General features: G+C 35.7%; 1 protein-coding gene across 1 annotated transcript in view; it reads right to left on the reverse strand.

Annotated features, from left to right (window-relative positions):
- The window catches only part of LOC145285897 (uncharacterized), a 417,018-nt gene that overhangs the window by 25,117 nt on the left and 372,659 nt on the right, over positions 1-19,242 (reverse strand). Inside the window, exon 4 of the mRNA XM_080134364.1 lies at positions 3,213-3,312. Within this exon, the coding sequence (XP_079990490.1) occupies positions 3,213-3,312 (100 nt within the window). The remainder of the gene's footprint in view (positions 1-3,212; positions 3,313-19,242) is intronic.

Consider the following 19,242-nt stretch of genomic DNA (forward strand, 5'->3'; position numbering starts at 1 on the left):
AAACCTGCTATGCTGAGTTCAAATCCAGTTTGCACTCGTTCACACATTAATTCTGTGTGTAAAATAGCAACTTTTATTCAAATTATCGTATACAATCGATAGTTTTTATATGTAGTGTGCAACAGGACGGATATGCCATGGAGAAACAAAAAAATAAATAAATAAATTTAGGATGCTATTACAAGTAATTTAACAAAATCTGTAGTTGAACTGGGGTCTGTTATTGGCTATATTATAATGTGTCTGGTCTTAGAAATTTAAATTCCAATTGATTTCATCAATTACATATATCTGGCCGTATATTTCCTTTAGTAACAGACGCTTCCCTTTGAATACCAACAATTTTCACTAGCTATATTCATTATCCAATAAAATAGCTGCATCTGTACACATATGAAAAATCCAAATAATTCTACCAACTTCTCTCTGAATATTTGGTCAACAGAGTTAAAAACAAAACAAAAAAAACATTGATCTTGGCCTGGCGTAAGCAATGATACCTGTTTCTTTCTACGCATGCGCAAATTAAAAAGTAGATTCAAGAACACATTTTTTGGCAGGTTTTGTATACGTACTTGAAATTACTACTATTTATTAGGTACAATATAATAATCAATAGAATTTTGATCCTATAATAATGAATATGAAATATGCATGAATTAAAATATATTTAAGCGTACTTTACGACTGTGCAAGGCCAGGCTGCCTGTTATATATATATATATATATATATATAGTAATTTATAAAATATATATGGCGATTAAGCTACACTGAATATTCGGCGTTTCATCCACTCTAGGATTCCTCAGGCTTATGCGCGAATTCTGTGGTTGTTTATCCTTTTTATATGGTACTCTTCTATTGAGGATTTAGTTAGCCAATCAGCTTTCTAGTATCCACCGCGCCCTTCCTATCAGCCAATGGGCATGCATTTTATCGGACAAAGGATCTGTTTTAAAACTAGGTTAGTGTTTTTTTTTTGTTTTTTTTTATTGTTAGTTTATATATACATATGCATATGTGTACATATATGCATACATATATGTGTGATCGTTTATGTATATTCATGTTTATTTAATTTGTTTATTTGTTTATTTCCGATTGTTTTTGTTAAATACTTAAAGTTTACGCATAAATCTATACTTTCGTATATTAATTTTATGTGAGTAAATGAAGTAGTTATATATATATATATATATATATATATACAGGGTGACTCAAAAAACAAAAGCTAAATGGAGGCCATCTAGAACATATGCTGTAGAACGGAAAAAAAAAAAAAAAGGCCGAAGACCCTTGTGTTTTGATGTGATGTTTTGAATATAATAAACTAGTTATGACCAAAGTTTCATTTCATTCGGACAAAACAAAGAAACGGGGCCTAATTAGAGTTGGGGCCCGTGTATTTGGGGGTCACCCTGTATATACTGAAGATGGCCAAAGGAGCGGTCATAAATTTTGGTCATCAAATAAAAAATAAATTGGGAAAAGATATGAACATTTATATTTTTTTCATATTTTTTTGATACAAGGATGGAATACTGTTGCCATATCTGGGCAGGAGCTGCTAAAAACAGCCTATCCTGCCTTGATAGAGTACAAAATAGACTTCGTGGCTTAGTGGGGGATGTCCTTTTCTCTACCCTGCAACCTCTCTCCCACAGAAGAGACGTTGCGAGCCTATCCTTGTTTTATCGTTATTTCCATGGCAGGTGCTCGCCTGAACTCCAATCTCTGGTCCCCCCTCGCTGCACGCCTGTGGAACTCTGTTCCGTCTGCCTGCTTCCCACCTGACTACAACTTGGATGTCTTCAAGTCCAATGTTAACAAATTCCTAATGAACCGCCCCCTTAAGTAAACACATCAAATCTCCACACTAACGTAATGTACTTGCAATAACCCTTATCCCTGAGTGGCTTCTGGGCCTTGATAAGTGGTGATCACTGTGTAAAAAACAAAACAAAATACATAGATATGTTTGTGTCAAGGCAGGATAAGGCGTGAGCAGTAGAAATTTGTTAAAGTGGGGGGCAGCTAATCAAGAATTCTCTTTATATCTTTAAATATATATTAATGATGTTTTGTTTGGTTGGTTCAGAGAAAAACTTTTGTTTCTGGCTTTGCATAACATCACTGAGTTTTTGCAAAGAGAAATAGAAAAAAAAACGTCATCAACGTTCGTATAATTTAGAATCTTTAGACTAGTGTTTTCATCTTGAGTGTTATTTTCACAACGTTTTAGTCGATGTAACCTCCGTCCTTATTTAGGCGTATATTGTTGAATGCGGGAATGTTTCTGTCGAACTCGGAAGTTTGGATAGAATTTCAAGCGAATCCATTTATTTTTCATATTTGTTTTTTTTTTAATACATAGATATGTTTTGTCACAGAAAGATTAGTGAGAACAAAACTTGCTGAACGAATCCATCTGAAGTATTTAAGAAAATTGAGAAACTAAGTAACAAGTCAGACAATCCACGCCTCCAATCTATTTCCATGATAAAATTTGTTTCTTAGCTGTTTCTTTATTTATTTATTTATTTATTTTTTTTTTGTTCTATAAAGATTTATACATTTTTTCTTTGGATTTTTAAAAAACTTTCCAGATTAAGAAGTTTTTTTTTCGTATTTAGTTTTTTTTTTTATTTCATCAATTCAGGCATTATTTTGTATGAATGTGAATATAATTGTTTGTGGCTTTGCATAACATCACTGAGTTTTGCAAATAGAAATATAATTTAGAATCTTGTTCTAATCTTGAGTATTATTTTCATAACGTTTTAGTTAATGTAACCTCCGTCCTTATTCATGCATATATTATTGAATGCGGGAATGTGTATATCAAACTCGGAAGTTTGGATCGAAATTCAAGCAGATCCATTTATTTAATCCATCAGGAATCCATATTCTCGTTCCATCAGTCATGACTGACTAGAAGTTCGAAATAATTTGCAATCGTATTTTGAGTACTGCCTTCACTGATTGGAGCTTCAACCTCCAGAAGAGTGTAACTTACAACCGAATTTACCAAGTACTTTATCCACTACACCGCAGGTCCTTGTGGACAGTTATAATATGCAGAAACACAACATCAATGTTTAGTGTATTTTAAGCCAGGAAGCCAGTATCTTTAGACAGCCTGATTTGGTAGCACTGGAGATCATAATGACAGTACGTAAATGATGAGCAGCAAGTCAAGAATGTTACTTACAGGAGCCAGCCCAGGACACTCATAAACGGTGTAGTCTCCTTCTTCATTTTCTTCTTCTGAATCTTCATCAGTTGCATCATGTTTCATTTCACCATTAGCTCTAAAAATAAGAAAAGAACAAAAATATGTCAATGTAAAACAATATTCTGTTTGATATTCATGACACCAATTCAGCATAATGTCTGCTGACATTTTTTTTTCTATAATTTAAAAAGGCAGTTGTGTGTGTGTGTGTGTGTGTGTGTGTGTGTGTGTGTGTGTGTGTGTGTCCGGCTAAAAAGTCAGAAAAGATAAAACAAAAGATGCACAAAAGTGGTATTTTTATCATTGGCATGACCCTGGACGAATCTATATAATCATAAAACTCTGTGGATCTTGCTTGCATCTTGGCTTCTACGATCAAGCGGTTCCATCGTTTATGAAAAGGATGAGAGGTGAATTTATGTACACACACACACACACACATATATATATAATGAAATACGCATCAAATCAAATCGCAACGTAATAGTAGGAAATATACGTTGTGATTTGATGCGTATTTCATTTTATTCAAATTAAAACAACGTTTCTATTGAACTCTCATTCCTGACGTTATTCCCGCTTTACCTACGCACTGTTCAAACATTTCAAAATACAACCGCCAGATACAACACGCGGCTCTATACAGACTTCTTTCTCCAAATTCACAACATGGCAAGGAAGACGAAAAACAAAAAAACAAAACAACACACTGAAGACAGAGTCTACCTCTGAAATATATTTGTGATAAATTTCAAACAAGTAAAATATTTGTTTATTTTCCTAATATTACGTTGTGATTTGGTTTTCAAGCGCACTTGATGCGTATTTCATTTTATTCAAATTAAAACAATGTTTCTATTGAACTCTCATTCCTGGTATATATATATATATATATATATATATATATACACAGACACATTTAAACATGATAAACAGAAATCTCCCTCGATCTCTTTCAATTATCATCTCATCAGAAGAAAATCGATAGCATACAATGAAAAATATTATTTGACGAAAATTTAAAGTAATGGGGAAGTTTTTTTTATACTTAAGGTGCCAAAAGACGATTAAAATAAACAATTTAATTTGATAGACGTGTATAAGACTATTAAAATGTCACTGCTTGGGAGAAAATAAATAGAAGGAAGGGGGGGGGGTTCGAAGTTCCTCAATGAGATTTAACACTTATCGATTCCTTTTGACAGCACAAAGATTTTCGAATCACGACAGAGACAGATTCCAAAAATTTTTAATGATTTTTGGAATCCGCTCTTTATAGTATCTCAAACCACTCTATTTTATAATTATTGCTACATCAAGGATTTCCAACCAAATGCTGGCCAATAGCAGAGTCCAAAATTTCAGAGGAAGGGAGACTCGCATATCCTACCCAGCTGTTTTATCTTAGATGGAACATGCTGGTTTATACAAGTCTGCAAATGCAAAGAAGTCCGCCCCACATAATCAGCATCACACTGGCATTTAAATTGATAAATAATATTACTGTTGTGGATGTAAGGCAAACTACCCTTGCAAAAATAGGTGGCTTTCTCACAACCATTTACAGGAAGTGGACTTTTACTCATGTGAACTGGTTTTCTTTTGTGCCAATATCGCAAAAGAAAACTCGGCTCAATTCATGCATTAGTACGTATGTTGGTTGAGCCCTCATGATTCGTTCACCTAGTAGACTAGACTTCGAACTTGATAAGATCAGGGAAATTTTTTATTAATAACGCTTATCCAGAAGACCTTATTAATGATTGTATTAACAAAAAAGTGTGCAGATTTCAAATCCCTTAAAATATTTGAGCCTTTAAAATGCTCCGTTATTTAAAATTACCATGAATAGGGGGATAATAATACAAAATTGACTAAAAAGATTTTAAGAATTATTATTATTAATGAATTTTTTTTCTCTATAACTAAATTTTACTTGACTATAAAATCTAAAAATTAATTCTACTGTATTCTGTAAGTTAATCCTTTCCTAAAAACTAAGTATACTCTACTCCCCAAGCTGCTACTAACACTCACACATATCTAAAGAAACACTAGAGGATGACCTCCAATCTGTAGTGGAATGGGGACAAAAATGGATGGCCACATTCAATGCTGCGACAACTAAACTTGTTTCCTTCAATAACTACAAGAAACCTTCTCTACTACCAATAGCAATGGCTAAATGCTCTTTATCTGAAAGTACATCTTTTAAACTCCTCAGCCTAACATTCACAGGAAACATGAGTTGGAACAATTACATTGAGAGCATTGCCAGGACTGCTGTGAAAAAGGGAGGTTCTCTCTACTGTGCTAGAAAGGTACCAACGCCTGAAAGTATCCTGTACCTCTATAAGGCCACCATTCGCCCATGTATGGAGTATTGTTGTCATATTTGGGCTGGTGCATCCGCTGCTAGTTTCTCACTCCTAGACAAGGTTCAAAAGAGAGTCGCCAACCTGATAGGTCCTAAACTATCATCCAAGCTTCAGCCTCTGTCCCATCGACACAATGTAGCATCCCTGTGCCTGTTCTACAAGTATTTTAATGGTGAATGTTCCGACGAGCTGCAAGCACTTGTACCCCCTCTATGTAAATACCCCTGACAAACCCGACAAGCAGTACAATCCCACTCCTTCACAGTAGAGATCCCTAGATGTAAGAGAGCCTTCTACTTCAGTAGTTTCTTTCCCAGAACCGCTAGACTTTGGAACTCCATACCAGGTTCCTGCTTCTCCAACTGTACTGACATGCAGAAGTTCAAGTGCAACGTGAACCAGCATCTTGCTGTTCAACTCCCCACCTAGTACCCCTGTAGCCTGTGTCCCTAATAGTAGCCCCCTACATCAAAGTGGCAATGTATCTTGTTTCGGGTGAAAATGTAATAAAAAAATAAAAAATTGCTTCTACTGTTTCCTTGCATTTGGTATATACTACAAGACCTGCGTTTCCTTCTCTCCATTGCCTAGCAGCTTAAGGGAAGAAACTTCTAAAGCAGAAGGCTCACTAGCATTGGGGGGGGGAGGGTACACTGCTTCTGAAAGTATTTAACTTTTGATGCAGTCCTTTATCTATATAGGAGTCGGATATATCCTAAAGATGAAGTACTGTTTCCACATCTGCAGAGGTGCCACTCGGAGAACTCTTTGTTGCATAGACAGGAATGAAAATAGACTTCAAAATTCAGTTAGGTGTGGGGGGTGGGTGATCTCTTTTCACTACTTGTTCTTTTCATGGGAATTGCTCGACTGAGCCTCAATCTCTGGTTCTTTCTTGTAATACATTCGCAGCAAAAACTTGTCTTACTACCACAATGTAAAAAAATACTTTTTCTTCCATGTGCCTAATGTCAGGTGGAATTTCTATGAACAGATCTTCTTTTCAAGGGCGTGCCATCAATGGAACACATTACCATGGAACTGCTTCCCTGCAGAGTATAACTTCATTGTCTTTAAATACAATGTTAACAGATTCCTGTCATAAACCACTGTCATAAGTATTCAAACTTAATTCTGATAATCGTCCCATCTCATTAGCCCCTATCCTCGACTAATTTTTGGTCTTGATGAGTGGTGGCCACTTTAAAAAAAAACATTTGTTTTTTCTTTAAAAACTTCCAGAAAAAACTATTTACTAACAAATGTACTTTACTGTTTCAACCCTATGCTCTAACTACGGAGCTAATCGCATGTGGTGCATAGCGGTTCATTTTTATTTTAATGGATGCGATTATTGTTCTGTATTTAAAAAAGAATTTCTTTATATTTTACATCAAAAGTGATTTTAAGTGTGGAATATTTTCTAATTCTGTACTCGATTTTGCTCCATAACCCCCCCCCCCCAAAAAAAAAAACAGAAAGTTAACAGAAGTTTAGGGGAAGAAAATTAAGCTGAAAGAAATCTATTACTTTATCCGAAAGAAAATTGTCTGCAAATTCAATGTTAAAAAAAATACTTGTTTTTATTGGAATCCTTTGAGATGAGTAATTTTGTGTTTATTTATGTTATCCTCATCTTCATAATTGTTGTTTCGCCACGTTTCGACCAACTCATCCTCTGGCCTTCTTAAAAAGTGGTTGTGATTGTCGATGTTTAGTTAATAGAAAATATTTCGATAACCAAAAAGAATGTATTGAGAAAATGTTTCAACAATATGGAGGGACATGTTTACAGTTAGATATTTATAGGAATTTTAGAAAAATGAGCAAATAATAAAATATTATGTTAAATATTTCTACAATAGTGTTGGAATTTCATAAACAAATAGAATTTAGTTATAAAAACAATGACCTGGAATAATGACTGGCCTGGTTATGTGACGTCAGAGAGTCAAACTAACAAAGAAGGGATTTTCATATATTTCTCAGAAGAGACCAGTTAGAACTCGGTTGGAGATTTAGACAAACATAGGGAGTTTGGGAGTTAGTTTAGGCGGAGAGTCGTCAGATCAGCTGTGGAAGCATTTCGACTAGTGAAAATGTGACATAAAAGAGAAAAGAGCACACACTTCGAGAGCAGACCACCATAAAACTAAATGTTCCTATTTACCATGCCTCCCCACAGGACAGTTAGACACCAGGGTCGTTTTTTAATGTGGAGAAAAGGAACAAAAAAAAAATCTAAACGTTAAATATAAAATATACATTGGTCGTCATGAGTTGTTCAGAGAGAAGTGTCTTACATTTCAGGACAGCACGTCAAAGAGCTGTGACTAAGAAGCTATGTGTCCTTTGCTTCTGTGTGTTGTGACTTTGAAGAAGGTATGTTCTCCCTTTATCTGGTGCCAAACAGACAAGAGTTTCATTCATTTTGTTAAAGAACTGTCTCTCAAATGTTTATTTGTCCGGTTGTGAACTGTCCGATTTCATATGTGTAAAAACTCACACACGCACCCGCTTGTTGAACATTAACACATACACACACATATCCCCTAGACAATACGAGCCGTGATGAACAGATATGTGAGCATACATTTATATAGATAGGTATGCATACATATACACTTGCTATATAGACGATACACACAATTATATGAGCATGTAGACGACATGAAGGAGTAGAAATTAGGGAAACAGAGAGAGAGGAAAAAGGAAAAGGGAGTACAAATTGATACGATAAAAGAAGAGAGGGAGAGGAAAGGAAAGAAAGAATAACTCCAAAAAGGTGGAAGGAGGAACGACTGATTTGATAAAACCAAGACACTTGGCTAATTGGGGTCTGTTTTCGCTGATCCCTTCCCGTGGACTGACGGTAGATGAAGAACGGAGAACTTGGTAAAAGAAACAAAACTGCCAGCCCCCTAAGTTGCATGACTAGGCCAGTGTGTAACTATTATATTGTAAAGTCAAAGACAATAATCAATTCTATGTTAAGAAAAACCAATTAAGTTGTGACTTTCTTTTCTTTGATTGGAACGCCGTTGTGAATGAAATATATTTCTCCGATAGCCCAGGTGACGGTTGGAAGCTGATTTGAAAGCAGAACCGGAAGGAGACCGACGACGACCCGAAAACGAATTCGACCACTAGACGAAACCACGGGTAACGCCACAGGTATCGGCTACAGGTGCATTTCAATCACGAGCCTATGCACCTGAGCTGAGCTGCACGGAGGCGTTACATATTAACCCTTTTCAGTTTATTTAATGCTGAATCTAGTCGTTTTGCCAAAAGGTTTTATGCTTCAAGTTCTTTATATCTTCAAATATTTATTCATGGTAATTAGTTCCGTAGTTTTATAGAGAACAATTTTGTTTTTATTTTTGGCTTTGTTGGACATGATTGAGTTTTGCAAAGGGAGAAAAAATATCAATATTAGATCAGGAAGTCAGTATCTTCAGACAGCCTGATATGATAGTATCAATGCGAGCAGAAGAAGCATATTTTTACATTTTTTTTATATTTGACGAACGAACAGATAATACACTGCTTCCCCCCTCCCAAAGTAATGCTTAAACGAATAATATACTAAACACAAAACCGATAACACACTACTCTCGCCTCCAAAAAATGTCTAGATAATACCTGGAAGGATGGTGTCATGACAGTGGAACTGATACAACATGACTCACCTCCCCACCGCATCCCAAAAAAGGTGGAGGTAATGCCTAGAACGATGGTATCATGACGAATAATGGATGAACATATAGCACATTCTACAACCAAAAAGATGGTAACGCTTGGGAGAATAAGATCATGTGAACAGAACAGTTATTACACTATCTTCTTTTTCTCTCTTGCTCTCTCTCTCACATACACACACACTGAATTTAACATCAAAACCAATAGTTTTGGTTTAAGAAAGATATCAAATATCTATTAAATATAGATGTATTCATTCAATCAGCACATTTAGCAAAAAATGCTGTTAAAATCGTAAGTGGAAACAAAGGACAGAGCTTCCTATATAAATACATGGTCACATTTTGAAATGAAAGATCTATCTGTAATTCAATTTTTCGGTTTGTGCAAAACTTTGAAATTAGGATTTAAACTTTATTCTTTTCTACATTCTTTAATTTTAAGAATAAACTTTAGCATTAAATCACTTAATTCTTTAAAAAAAAAAAAAACACATTAGAAAATCAATTAATTTCTAATTTAATTTAACTGCCAATTAATTTTTTTTTTTTTTTTGCAATACAAAAAGATAATGAGTTGACTTGTAGAATTGATGTAACCTTCATCGTGTTGGTTTAATTAATAACCTTAGTTAATTGTGAAGTAAATAACGTGAGCATATTTCTTTTCTTTTTTAAATAACTTCATTTGTGGAAGGTATATCTTGACGATGACAAAAAAAACAAATGAATTAACAATGTAACATTTTATCAGACGCATAGAAAGACACGTCTGTTTATTTTACATCTATACACGAAAAAAGGAATACACCACAGAGGAAGAAACACTGCACACGCGTCCTTTTATACAAAAAAACAGTCAGAGGAAGACAATCCAGAGTGCCTTCTTAAAAGCCCACGTCATCTGTTAACGGGCAAAGGGAGACAACTGTAAGGGTCAAAGGGGAACAACTCTTCAATTTTGCAGTTGCATCCTTGATGTGTTGTATATTGCCACTGTGCTTTAAAATATTTCCATTCCATGGACGTCTGGTACAAGCAGAAGTCCTACAATATTATTTTCAAACTATAGATGTTCGGCGTGAATGCAGACCCCACGATATTATTACATTGTCTTTGCTCCACTTGTGTGAATTTGCAACATACTTCTTTTCTATGGACGCCCAGCGCAAATGCAAACCCCACGATATTTGTATTTTGGAGGATAGTATCTTGGAAACAGAACATATATATCTGCCCCCTAAAATGGAAGGGGTAATGAGTGGGAAGAATGGTATAATGAAAACAGAACAAATATTACACAACCACTGACTGAATTAAACATTAAAAGATAGTACAACCAACAGCAGCAATAGTATAGATCCAATTGAAGAGATACTAAATCACAATAAGTAATATATATATATATATATATATATATATATATATATATATATATATATAAATAAAGTGGATAAAAGCTTGTACGTGAAAGTTGTAATGCTCTAGAGAAAAGAAAGCACGCCCACAGCAATCTGAAACGAGAGCTTCGCAAAGGTTTAATTGATGGTCATAACTATGACACACAGAGCTGGAAATGCGACACTTGTGAATGAGTGCTTTTGTCAAAAGCTGGTTACGTCAACCACCTTAAAGCACACAGATGCACAAAACTCCTGTTCAGGTCAATTTTGCACCTATTAGTCCAAACCAAACGATCTGTTTAATATGCAGCAAAGTTTGCAAGTCTACAACTGGTTTGAGAGGACATGTGAGTGTTCATAGGAATACCCTTCAACCTCCAGAGGAAGTCAACTTGGTGGAAATTGCTCAATTCGTATGTCACATCGGCGTCAAGATGTGCAAATCTGCGACAGGAGTGCAGAGTCATCTGAGATGGCATGGACGACGAGATTGGGAGAACTCAATGTGACGGCGAACATCTGGAAATATGCAGCAATCATCATCATATATATATAGTCATCCACATACAGTACTGTTTCACAGCTCATCAGTGCGGCTAGATAGGCAACTACCTCAAGCCAGGATTGAAACCCAACCGTCTGTACGGCAGTCAAGGCTCCTAACCATTACGCTATTGGCAGATGCTGAGCGAGTAGTGAGTTTAACGATAATTTGACATCGCTAGTAGGCTGTCCGCCATTGCCTGGTCATAAATATGCTTAAATATGATATTTTAATTTATGCAGTTTTCATATTTATTATTATAGAACCAATGTTCTCTATATATTATATATATATATATTATAGTATACCCAATATATAGTATTTATTTCAAAAGAAAATAAAAAGATATGACTTGGGTACCATCATCTAGAATCGAAACCAAAACATTAAGCTCTCCAATGTTACTTGGTCTAATATCACCTAAGTACAAATGGATATCAAAACATTAAACAAATGAATGCAATTTAACATGAATGTATATTTGCACATGCACAGAAGAGTACTTCAAGTTGATTTACTCCTGCCGAGTTCTAATTGAAAATTTTAACCCCTTAACAGCTATTTTAACAGCCTAAAAACCAAATGGAATTTTTTCCACAGGTCTGAGTCACCTTTATATCCAGTTTCAAATCTTTGGACCAAAAATTGACGGAGTAGTTTGATAGAGACTCTTATGCACACACAGACAAGATTACTTATCTATCAATATATATCTATAAAAGTGAAAATGTGTGTGCGTGTGAGGCCATTTCTCAACCTATGTACTCAATGAATTTTTGGTCTACAGCGTTGAAATTTGGTACATAGGTTGATCAGACATGTGGAAAACTTTTTAATCGATTTTCATCTGGGAAAAAGGGCTGCTAAGGGGTCAAAATTGAAAAACTCATACTTGGGAGGTGACTGGATTTTTATCTGCTTGTCAACTGTCTCACAACTGTGCATGTGCGGTCATAACACCTGACAACTTCCTTATAAGTAGGTTTCAAAAAGCTTTTTAAAGATTGTGGCAAGCTGATCTAATGGTTATCGTACCTGACTTCCTGTCTAGGCTTTTATTTCGATCTCAGATCGAGTATTTTATTTTATTTTTTTTACTTATAAGACATGAACTGTTAAAGAAAACATAATACTTCCATGCACATGTCTTGGTTTCTTTCCGAATTTTTTTTTTTCTTCATTTTTAAAAGGAATTTAACGTTAAGTTTAATACTGTGCAACGCCGGCTACATCTAGTATAGCTATAAAAGTGAGAATGTGTGTGTGTGTCTGAGGACAACTCTCAACTAATATACTCAATGGATTGTAGTTTTACAAGACTTGAAATTTGGTATATAGGGTATTCAGACATGTGAAAAATTTTTTAATCGGTTTTCACCCGGAAAAAAGAGCTACTAATGGGGTCAAAATTTAAAAATTAGTACTTGGTAGTCACTGGATATTTATCTGTTTGTCAACTGTTTCACGACTCTGCATGCGCAAATCGTTCACATGACAGCTTCCTCATGTAAAGAATAAATAGGTTAAAAAATCATGGCAAGCTGGGCTAAGAGTTATCGTACTTGACTCAATGTCTTTGGGTTTTGGTTTGAATCTTCGCTCGAGTATTTTTTTTTTTTTTGTAACTTACAAGAAGTGAACTTTAACGAAAAAAAATATAATACTCGTATGCACATGTTTCAGTTTCTTTCCGTTTTTTTTTTTACTTCATTTTTTTTTTTTAAAGGAATTTAACATTACGTTTAATATCAGGCAATGCCAGGTAATTTGCTAATATATATATATATATATATATGTACGGCATAATGATGTTGACACACCAGTTCCCGTCAGATTATCGAAGTTAAGCAACGTTCAGCCTGGCTAGTACCAGATGGGTGACCATTTGGGAATTCTAGGCGCTGTATGTGCTCTCCGCTTATCTCGGCATTGTTTCCAGTCGTCTTGCACCTCAACTTGCCACTAGTATTCAACAATGTCAACTCAGGAGAGATGTGGTTGAAGATTACGCAACTCTTGCCGCAAAAAAATTTATTTCATGTGCAGGCACCCTTACCGTGTGTATCCATAGTCTGTCAAGACTGAAGGAAGCCTTATATATATATATATATATATATATATATATATATATATATATATAGAGAGAGAGAGAGAGAGAGAGAGAGAGAGATTATTTGTTTCTGCTTTTGCTGCGATACGTTCTTGAATGAAGTCAATTATTTATACGAAATGCGTTTTTACCTAAATGTGAATTGGGAGTAATTTTCTCTTTTACCAATTTAGTACCGCCGAATGGAGAGCGGCATATATATTGTTTTTAAAATATAATTATCCATTGACACGTGTTTTGTCGTCTAAAGACTCATCAAAGTGGCTGAATTCAGATCCGCTAGATTCAGCGACTCTGATGAGTCGTAGACGACGAAACACGTGTCTGTGGATAATTATATTTTAAAAACAATATATACATATATAGAGAGAAAGAGAGATAGATAAGGGAGGGATCTGGGGCATAAACATCTGACTGTTATTTAGTTCAATATGTTGAATAAAAATTTCTGTAACGATTTCGAATGCTGGTAACTAGTAGTTAATATGATAAAAATCACATTCCCTTTAGGACATTAGTCCGGGTCTCAAATGATTTATAGCAGCAAACTCTGAAATAATCCATCATTGTCTCCAGCCTTTTTTTCGAAAAGAAGATGATATGGACAGATGGGTGCGAGAGTTAGCACATGGCATAGAAAGAGATTTGTTCTCTCACAAGACAACTGATGGAATAAGAAGAACAGCAAAAAAATCTTGTGAAATGAGGGATTTGCCTACGAGTCTATGGCTCAGCAGATCTCTCACCTTCTACCAGACAAACAGCATAATATAATTACAGAATTTCTGCTTTCTTGTTAATGCACCCTCCACAACTAAAGTTTACCAACCGTGCCCTTATTTACTTGCCTCCGCACAAGGTAAGAGTTAAACGCAAGGCAAAAACGATGAAGTGTGTTATCAGAACAGATACTACACTCTTAGAAATCCACAAAGAGATTCAAAACTACTTCCATTGTCTTTCTTGGAAAATTTTACATGAGAATACACGTTTAGATTTTATGTAAAGTCTTTAACCTTACTTTCTCTAAGGAACACACAGTCGTAAAATACTTTTAGACATGACTAGCAGGGTGACTCGACATTGCCCGGGATTGAATGATGATCAACAAATGTTTCACACTCCCATATTTTTATTGTCATCGAAATCGGTGAAATCGCCCATTTTTCAATCGAGTCGATTGATTGCCTGCCCTAGTTGGGGAACCACCATGGTTCGAGTCGATTGATTGCCTGCCCTAGTTGGGGAACCACCATGGTTCGAGTCGATTGATTGCCTGCCCTAGTTGGGGAACCACCATGGTTCGAGTCGATTGATTGCCTGCCCTAGTTGGGGAACCACCATGGTTCGAGTCGATTGATTGCCTGCCCTAGTTGGGGAACCACCATGGTTCGAGTCGATTGATTGCCTGCCCTAGTTGGGGAACCACCATGGTTCGAGTCGATTGATTGCCTGCCCTAGTTGGGGAACCACCATGGTACGAGTCGATTGATTGCCTGCCCTAGTTGGGGAACCACCATGGTACATCAGAAGAAAGCTCTCTTGCAGTGACTTAGTCCACAATACACTGTAGTCTACGTTGCACTGTAGAGAACCTACTATTGATTTTATAAAATTATTTTTATATAATGACTTGAATTAAAGTTTAAAATGCAAAAGCCAATTATCATACTTCAATTGTGCTCTGAAGAGAAACATTCATTTTGAACGCGCCCCTGTCATATCACAAAACCTACTGTTGACTTTATATGTCGAGCTTTTCAACTTGTGCGGCAATAAAACTTCCTAAATACACTTGTGATGTTAGACTTTGTAAAGTGTTAACTTTGGTCAAAATCGCCTGTTTCTTCTTTCATCGGATTATTTCGATTATCGACACTCATTAGAGACATTCCGATACAAAACCTAAGAACACTGCCAGGCACATAAAGTGTGTTAGTGCGAGATTTCATAAAAAATCATCTCAGCCGTTTTTGAGTCCGTAGGGAACGAACTCGCAGACACACAAACACACACAGTTCCTTTTATATAATAGTAGATAGATTGGTAGATATTTTAATTGATGCAGATTCCGTATTTATCATTATAGAGCCAATTCAATACTGATTATCATATTGTACCCAATATATAGTTGTTACCTTCTCCCGATGTGGTTCGTTGTAAAATATGCTTGAATATTATTTTATTCATGCGGATTCTGTATTTATTATTATTGAACAAATACTCGATTGATTATTATATTGTATCCAATGTATAGTAGTGGTTTAAAAAATTTTAAATAAAAGAAATATGACTTGGGTGTCATCAACAAGAATCGAAACCAAAATCTATAACTTTCCAGCCTTATTCGTTATCATCTGTGCCAAGAGAGATATCAGAACTTTAAAAATTAACAGAATTCACCATATAAATGTATAGAAGGTACACGTTTACTCAACTTACACCTGCCAAGTTTCAATTTTTTTTTCTTCAGTTGTTTTTGCCTGCCAGAAAACAAATCAAATTTGTTCCACAGGTTCAAATGTCCCATATATCAAGTTTCAAGTCTGTAGACCAAAAAAAATGACAGTAGTTTGGTAGAGACCGTTCCTCACACAGACAGACAAGATCACTTGTATATGAGAGAGAGAGAGAGATTTTAAACATTAAGAGTCTAGACGATTTGTCTAAAACACAAACTGTGCCCCTATTAGTCGTTTATTTTAATGATAGAATCCTTTTGTTTCTCCCTCATGAAGGATATTCCACATGTCTCCACTCCCCCCCACCTCTTTAATGGAGGATATCACAAAACGATAACATTAACCATGTACAAGCTCATAAACGAAATATGGCTCCATCAAGAGATTCATGACTTCTATGTGATATAACGGTCAGTATATCAGCAGCCGATCTTGCAGGACGAAATCCATATTGCTTTTCATTAAGTAGCTTACTTTTGCCAAGACGATTGATAACTGCTTCATGCATCATAAATGCAGACAATTTACTTATGATGCACACAATACTGATGGGCTTGTATTGAGATGCAGATAAAGTGAAGAATTACGGAACAGGATTCTGCACTTCAGCTGGAACCTGGATGTACAAGTGTACTTGCATTTAATGGACATTAATACACACACACACATATATATATATATATATATATATATATATATATATATATATATATATAATAGACACATGCGTTTTTTATGTCCCGCAAAGACGTTTTTTTTTGGGGGGGAGTTACTATGTTTTAGAACTTTTTATATACCCCCTAGATTATAATATCTATGATTTACGAAGGGACGTCATCTCTAGATTTATTTTGATCGACTTTTATAAAATTCACGCATGTTTGTGTTTTTCATATGAAAGCGAAGGCAGTTTCCCTGCCCTTCATGCCGGGACGTCCAGAAAGCAATTAGCTTTGATCAATGTGGGGGAAACCCCTCATATCAGACAATTGCTATTCATTTGAACACTCCCTTTTTGGTGGGGAACTGGTTTTCCAAGCTGAACTGGCCTCCAGCCAACGTTCGTTTCTGTAAGTCAACTTTTTGATTGACATCGATAAATTTCAACGCTTTTCACCTCCTATGGCCTCATAACGTAGCGGTAAGATCTCACGTTTTCTTTCACTTTCTTTTCCGCCTTAGGGTGCGTCACGGGTTTGAGCCTCCCTCCCTACTAACACTTTGTTTTTGTTTTTTGTTTTTTTTACACCTCCAAACCCAAACACCTGGCCAATGCCAGGTACACCCGCTAGTTCTAAATAAGAAATTAAAATTCTGTTATATAATAATTTTCTCATTTTCTTTGTTCTTGTCTCTTCTACTCCTTCTTTGTGTTTTCTTTTGATATTCTTTGTTTTCTTTGTCTTTTCATTTTTTAGTCACGTGCAAGCGACTCTATAAGTCGGTCCGTCAGTCCTCTGTCCGTAACACTTTTGTGCTTGGCCTTTTTGGTTAAGATCAAAGGTCTTTTGTTAATACATGCTGTTCTTAGCTTTTTTTTTGTGCCTAATTTTCTCGGTGGGGGAGCAAATAAATATAGCTTTTCTTGACCTTTTGGCCAAGATCAAAGTGTAGTATCTGTCCGGCAGATACTGCAAGCAAAGACCATATGTGGGGGCAACTCCACATATAAGACATTGATCAATGTAGGAGCAACCCTTCATACCAATTATCACTCCCCTACTCTCCGGGGAGCTGGTTCCCATTTCTCCTTCACTCCTCACATTAAAAATCGGCCTTGTGCCTAATTTGCTCGGTGGGGGAGCAAATGAATACTCTTTTCTTGGTCTTTTGGCAAGATCAAAGTGTAGTATCTATTCTTACTACACGCTGTACTTATGTTTGTAACTTTGTGATATAAAGTGGGGAATCACTTTTCTGTATTAATTTAATGTAAAATGATCACCCACTTTACAACCAGTCAGTCTCAAAGCCATTCAAGTCATTCTCCAGATCATTCAAGTTGTTTTTGAAGGATTCCAGTTATTTTTTAAGCATTCAAGTCATTCTTAAGGTCATTGAATTCATCCTTAAGTTCATTAAAGTCATTCTAAGTCATTTACTTTTTATTTATTTAAGTCATTTCAGTCCATTTTTCGGTCATTTTAGTTTATCTTTAAGAATTTCATGTCAATCCTACATTCACGCATTCATTCATTACATGAGAGCACGCGACTAATGGCTATCGGCCTTTTTTCTGTATATTTGTTTCTCTTCATCTCTATTATTTTCTATCCTTTATTTCTTACTTTGACGTTTCATTTTTACTTATTTTCTATTCATTATGTTTTTTATGTTATTATATTTATTTGTTTTCTTTTTTTAACTTTTTTTTGATCACACTATTTCAATTCATTCAATTTCATATTATTATATTTTTTATATTATATCATTTATTTATCTATTTTCGTGCGTTGTTTGATCATAGAGTTTGTTCTACAATTCTAGCTTATCCTTTTTTGCCCTTTTCTTGCCCTTCACTCCATATCCTCTGTGAATATAGTCTCCCTTTTTCTCTGCTAAGATAATCACCTCATTCACTTATATCCCCCGCGTCCCCTCTTCAATAAGCACTATTATTGATTGCTCCCTAATCTATCTAACCAATCTTCACCTACATTCTAACTCTAAGCACGATGTGCCATCAATTGGTGTGCAGACTTTTTTTTTTAGTATGGGCACTTTTATTGATAGTGCACACATGAGACTCCAGTCCCCTACGAAGTAATCTCCTCCGGCTGCAATGCACTTGTTGTACCGTTCTAACAACTTCTGAAAGACCCCATGGAAGTCCTCTTGTGTGAGCGTGTCAATGACACTTGTTCACATCCGATAGTCAACCACTGCACTCATCATCTTCAAAACTTCTCGTCACCACGAAATTTCTAAAGCCACCATTGTGCTGTGCGTTCAGTAGTGGTTCCTGGCCCAAATGCTTCGTTGATATCGCGAGCTGTTTCCTAAGCTTTTCATTCTACTTTTAATTGAAAAAAAAAAAAAAAAAAAAAATTGGGCGAATTTTTTTTTTTCCGTATTGTATCTAACGTCTTGAAAAGAGGAGATAACTGTAACTTAAACGATTAGATAGAGCGAAAAACACTCTTTAAAATGATATATAAAGTAAAGGTATTATTATGACGAAAACTTATATGATGCATGTCTTAATGAAGACTGGGGGGTGCATCTCTCCCAGTGAGTTAATGCGCCCTCTGATACCAACCTGGAAATTTCTACGACTCGGCGCGGTACATACAGCACTTAACCTTCCCTTTTGGTCACCCATCTGGTACTGGCCAGACTCAACGTTGCTTAACTTCGATGATCTTGCGAGAACCAGTGTGTCAACGTGATTGTGCTATATATATATAT

Source organism: Euprymna scolopes, chromosome 10 (assembly GCF_053919585.1).
Source record: "Euprymna scolopes isolate OS-2025 chromosome 10, ASM5391958v1, whole genome shotgun sequence".
Classification (NCBI taxonomy): domain Eukaryota; kingdom Metazoa; phylum Mollusca; class Cephalopoda; order Sepiida; family Sepiolidae; genus Euprymna; species Euprymna scolopes.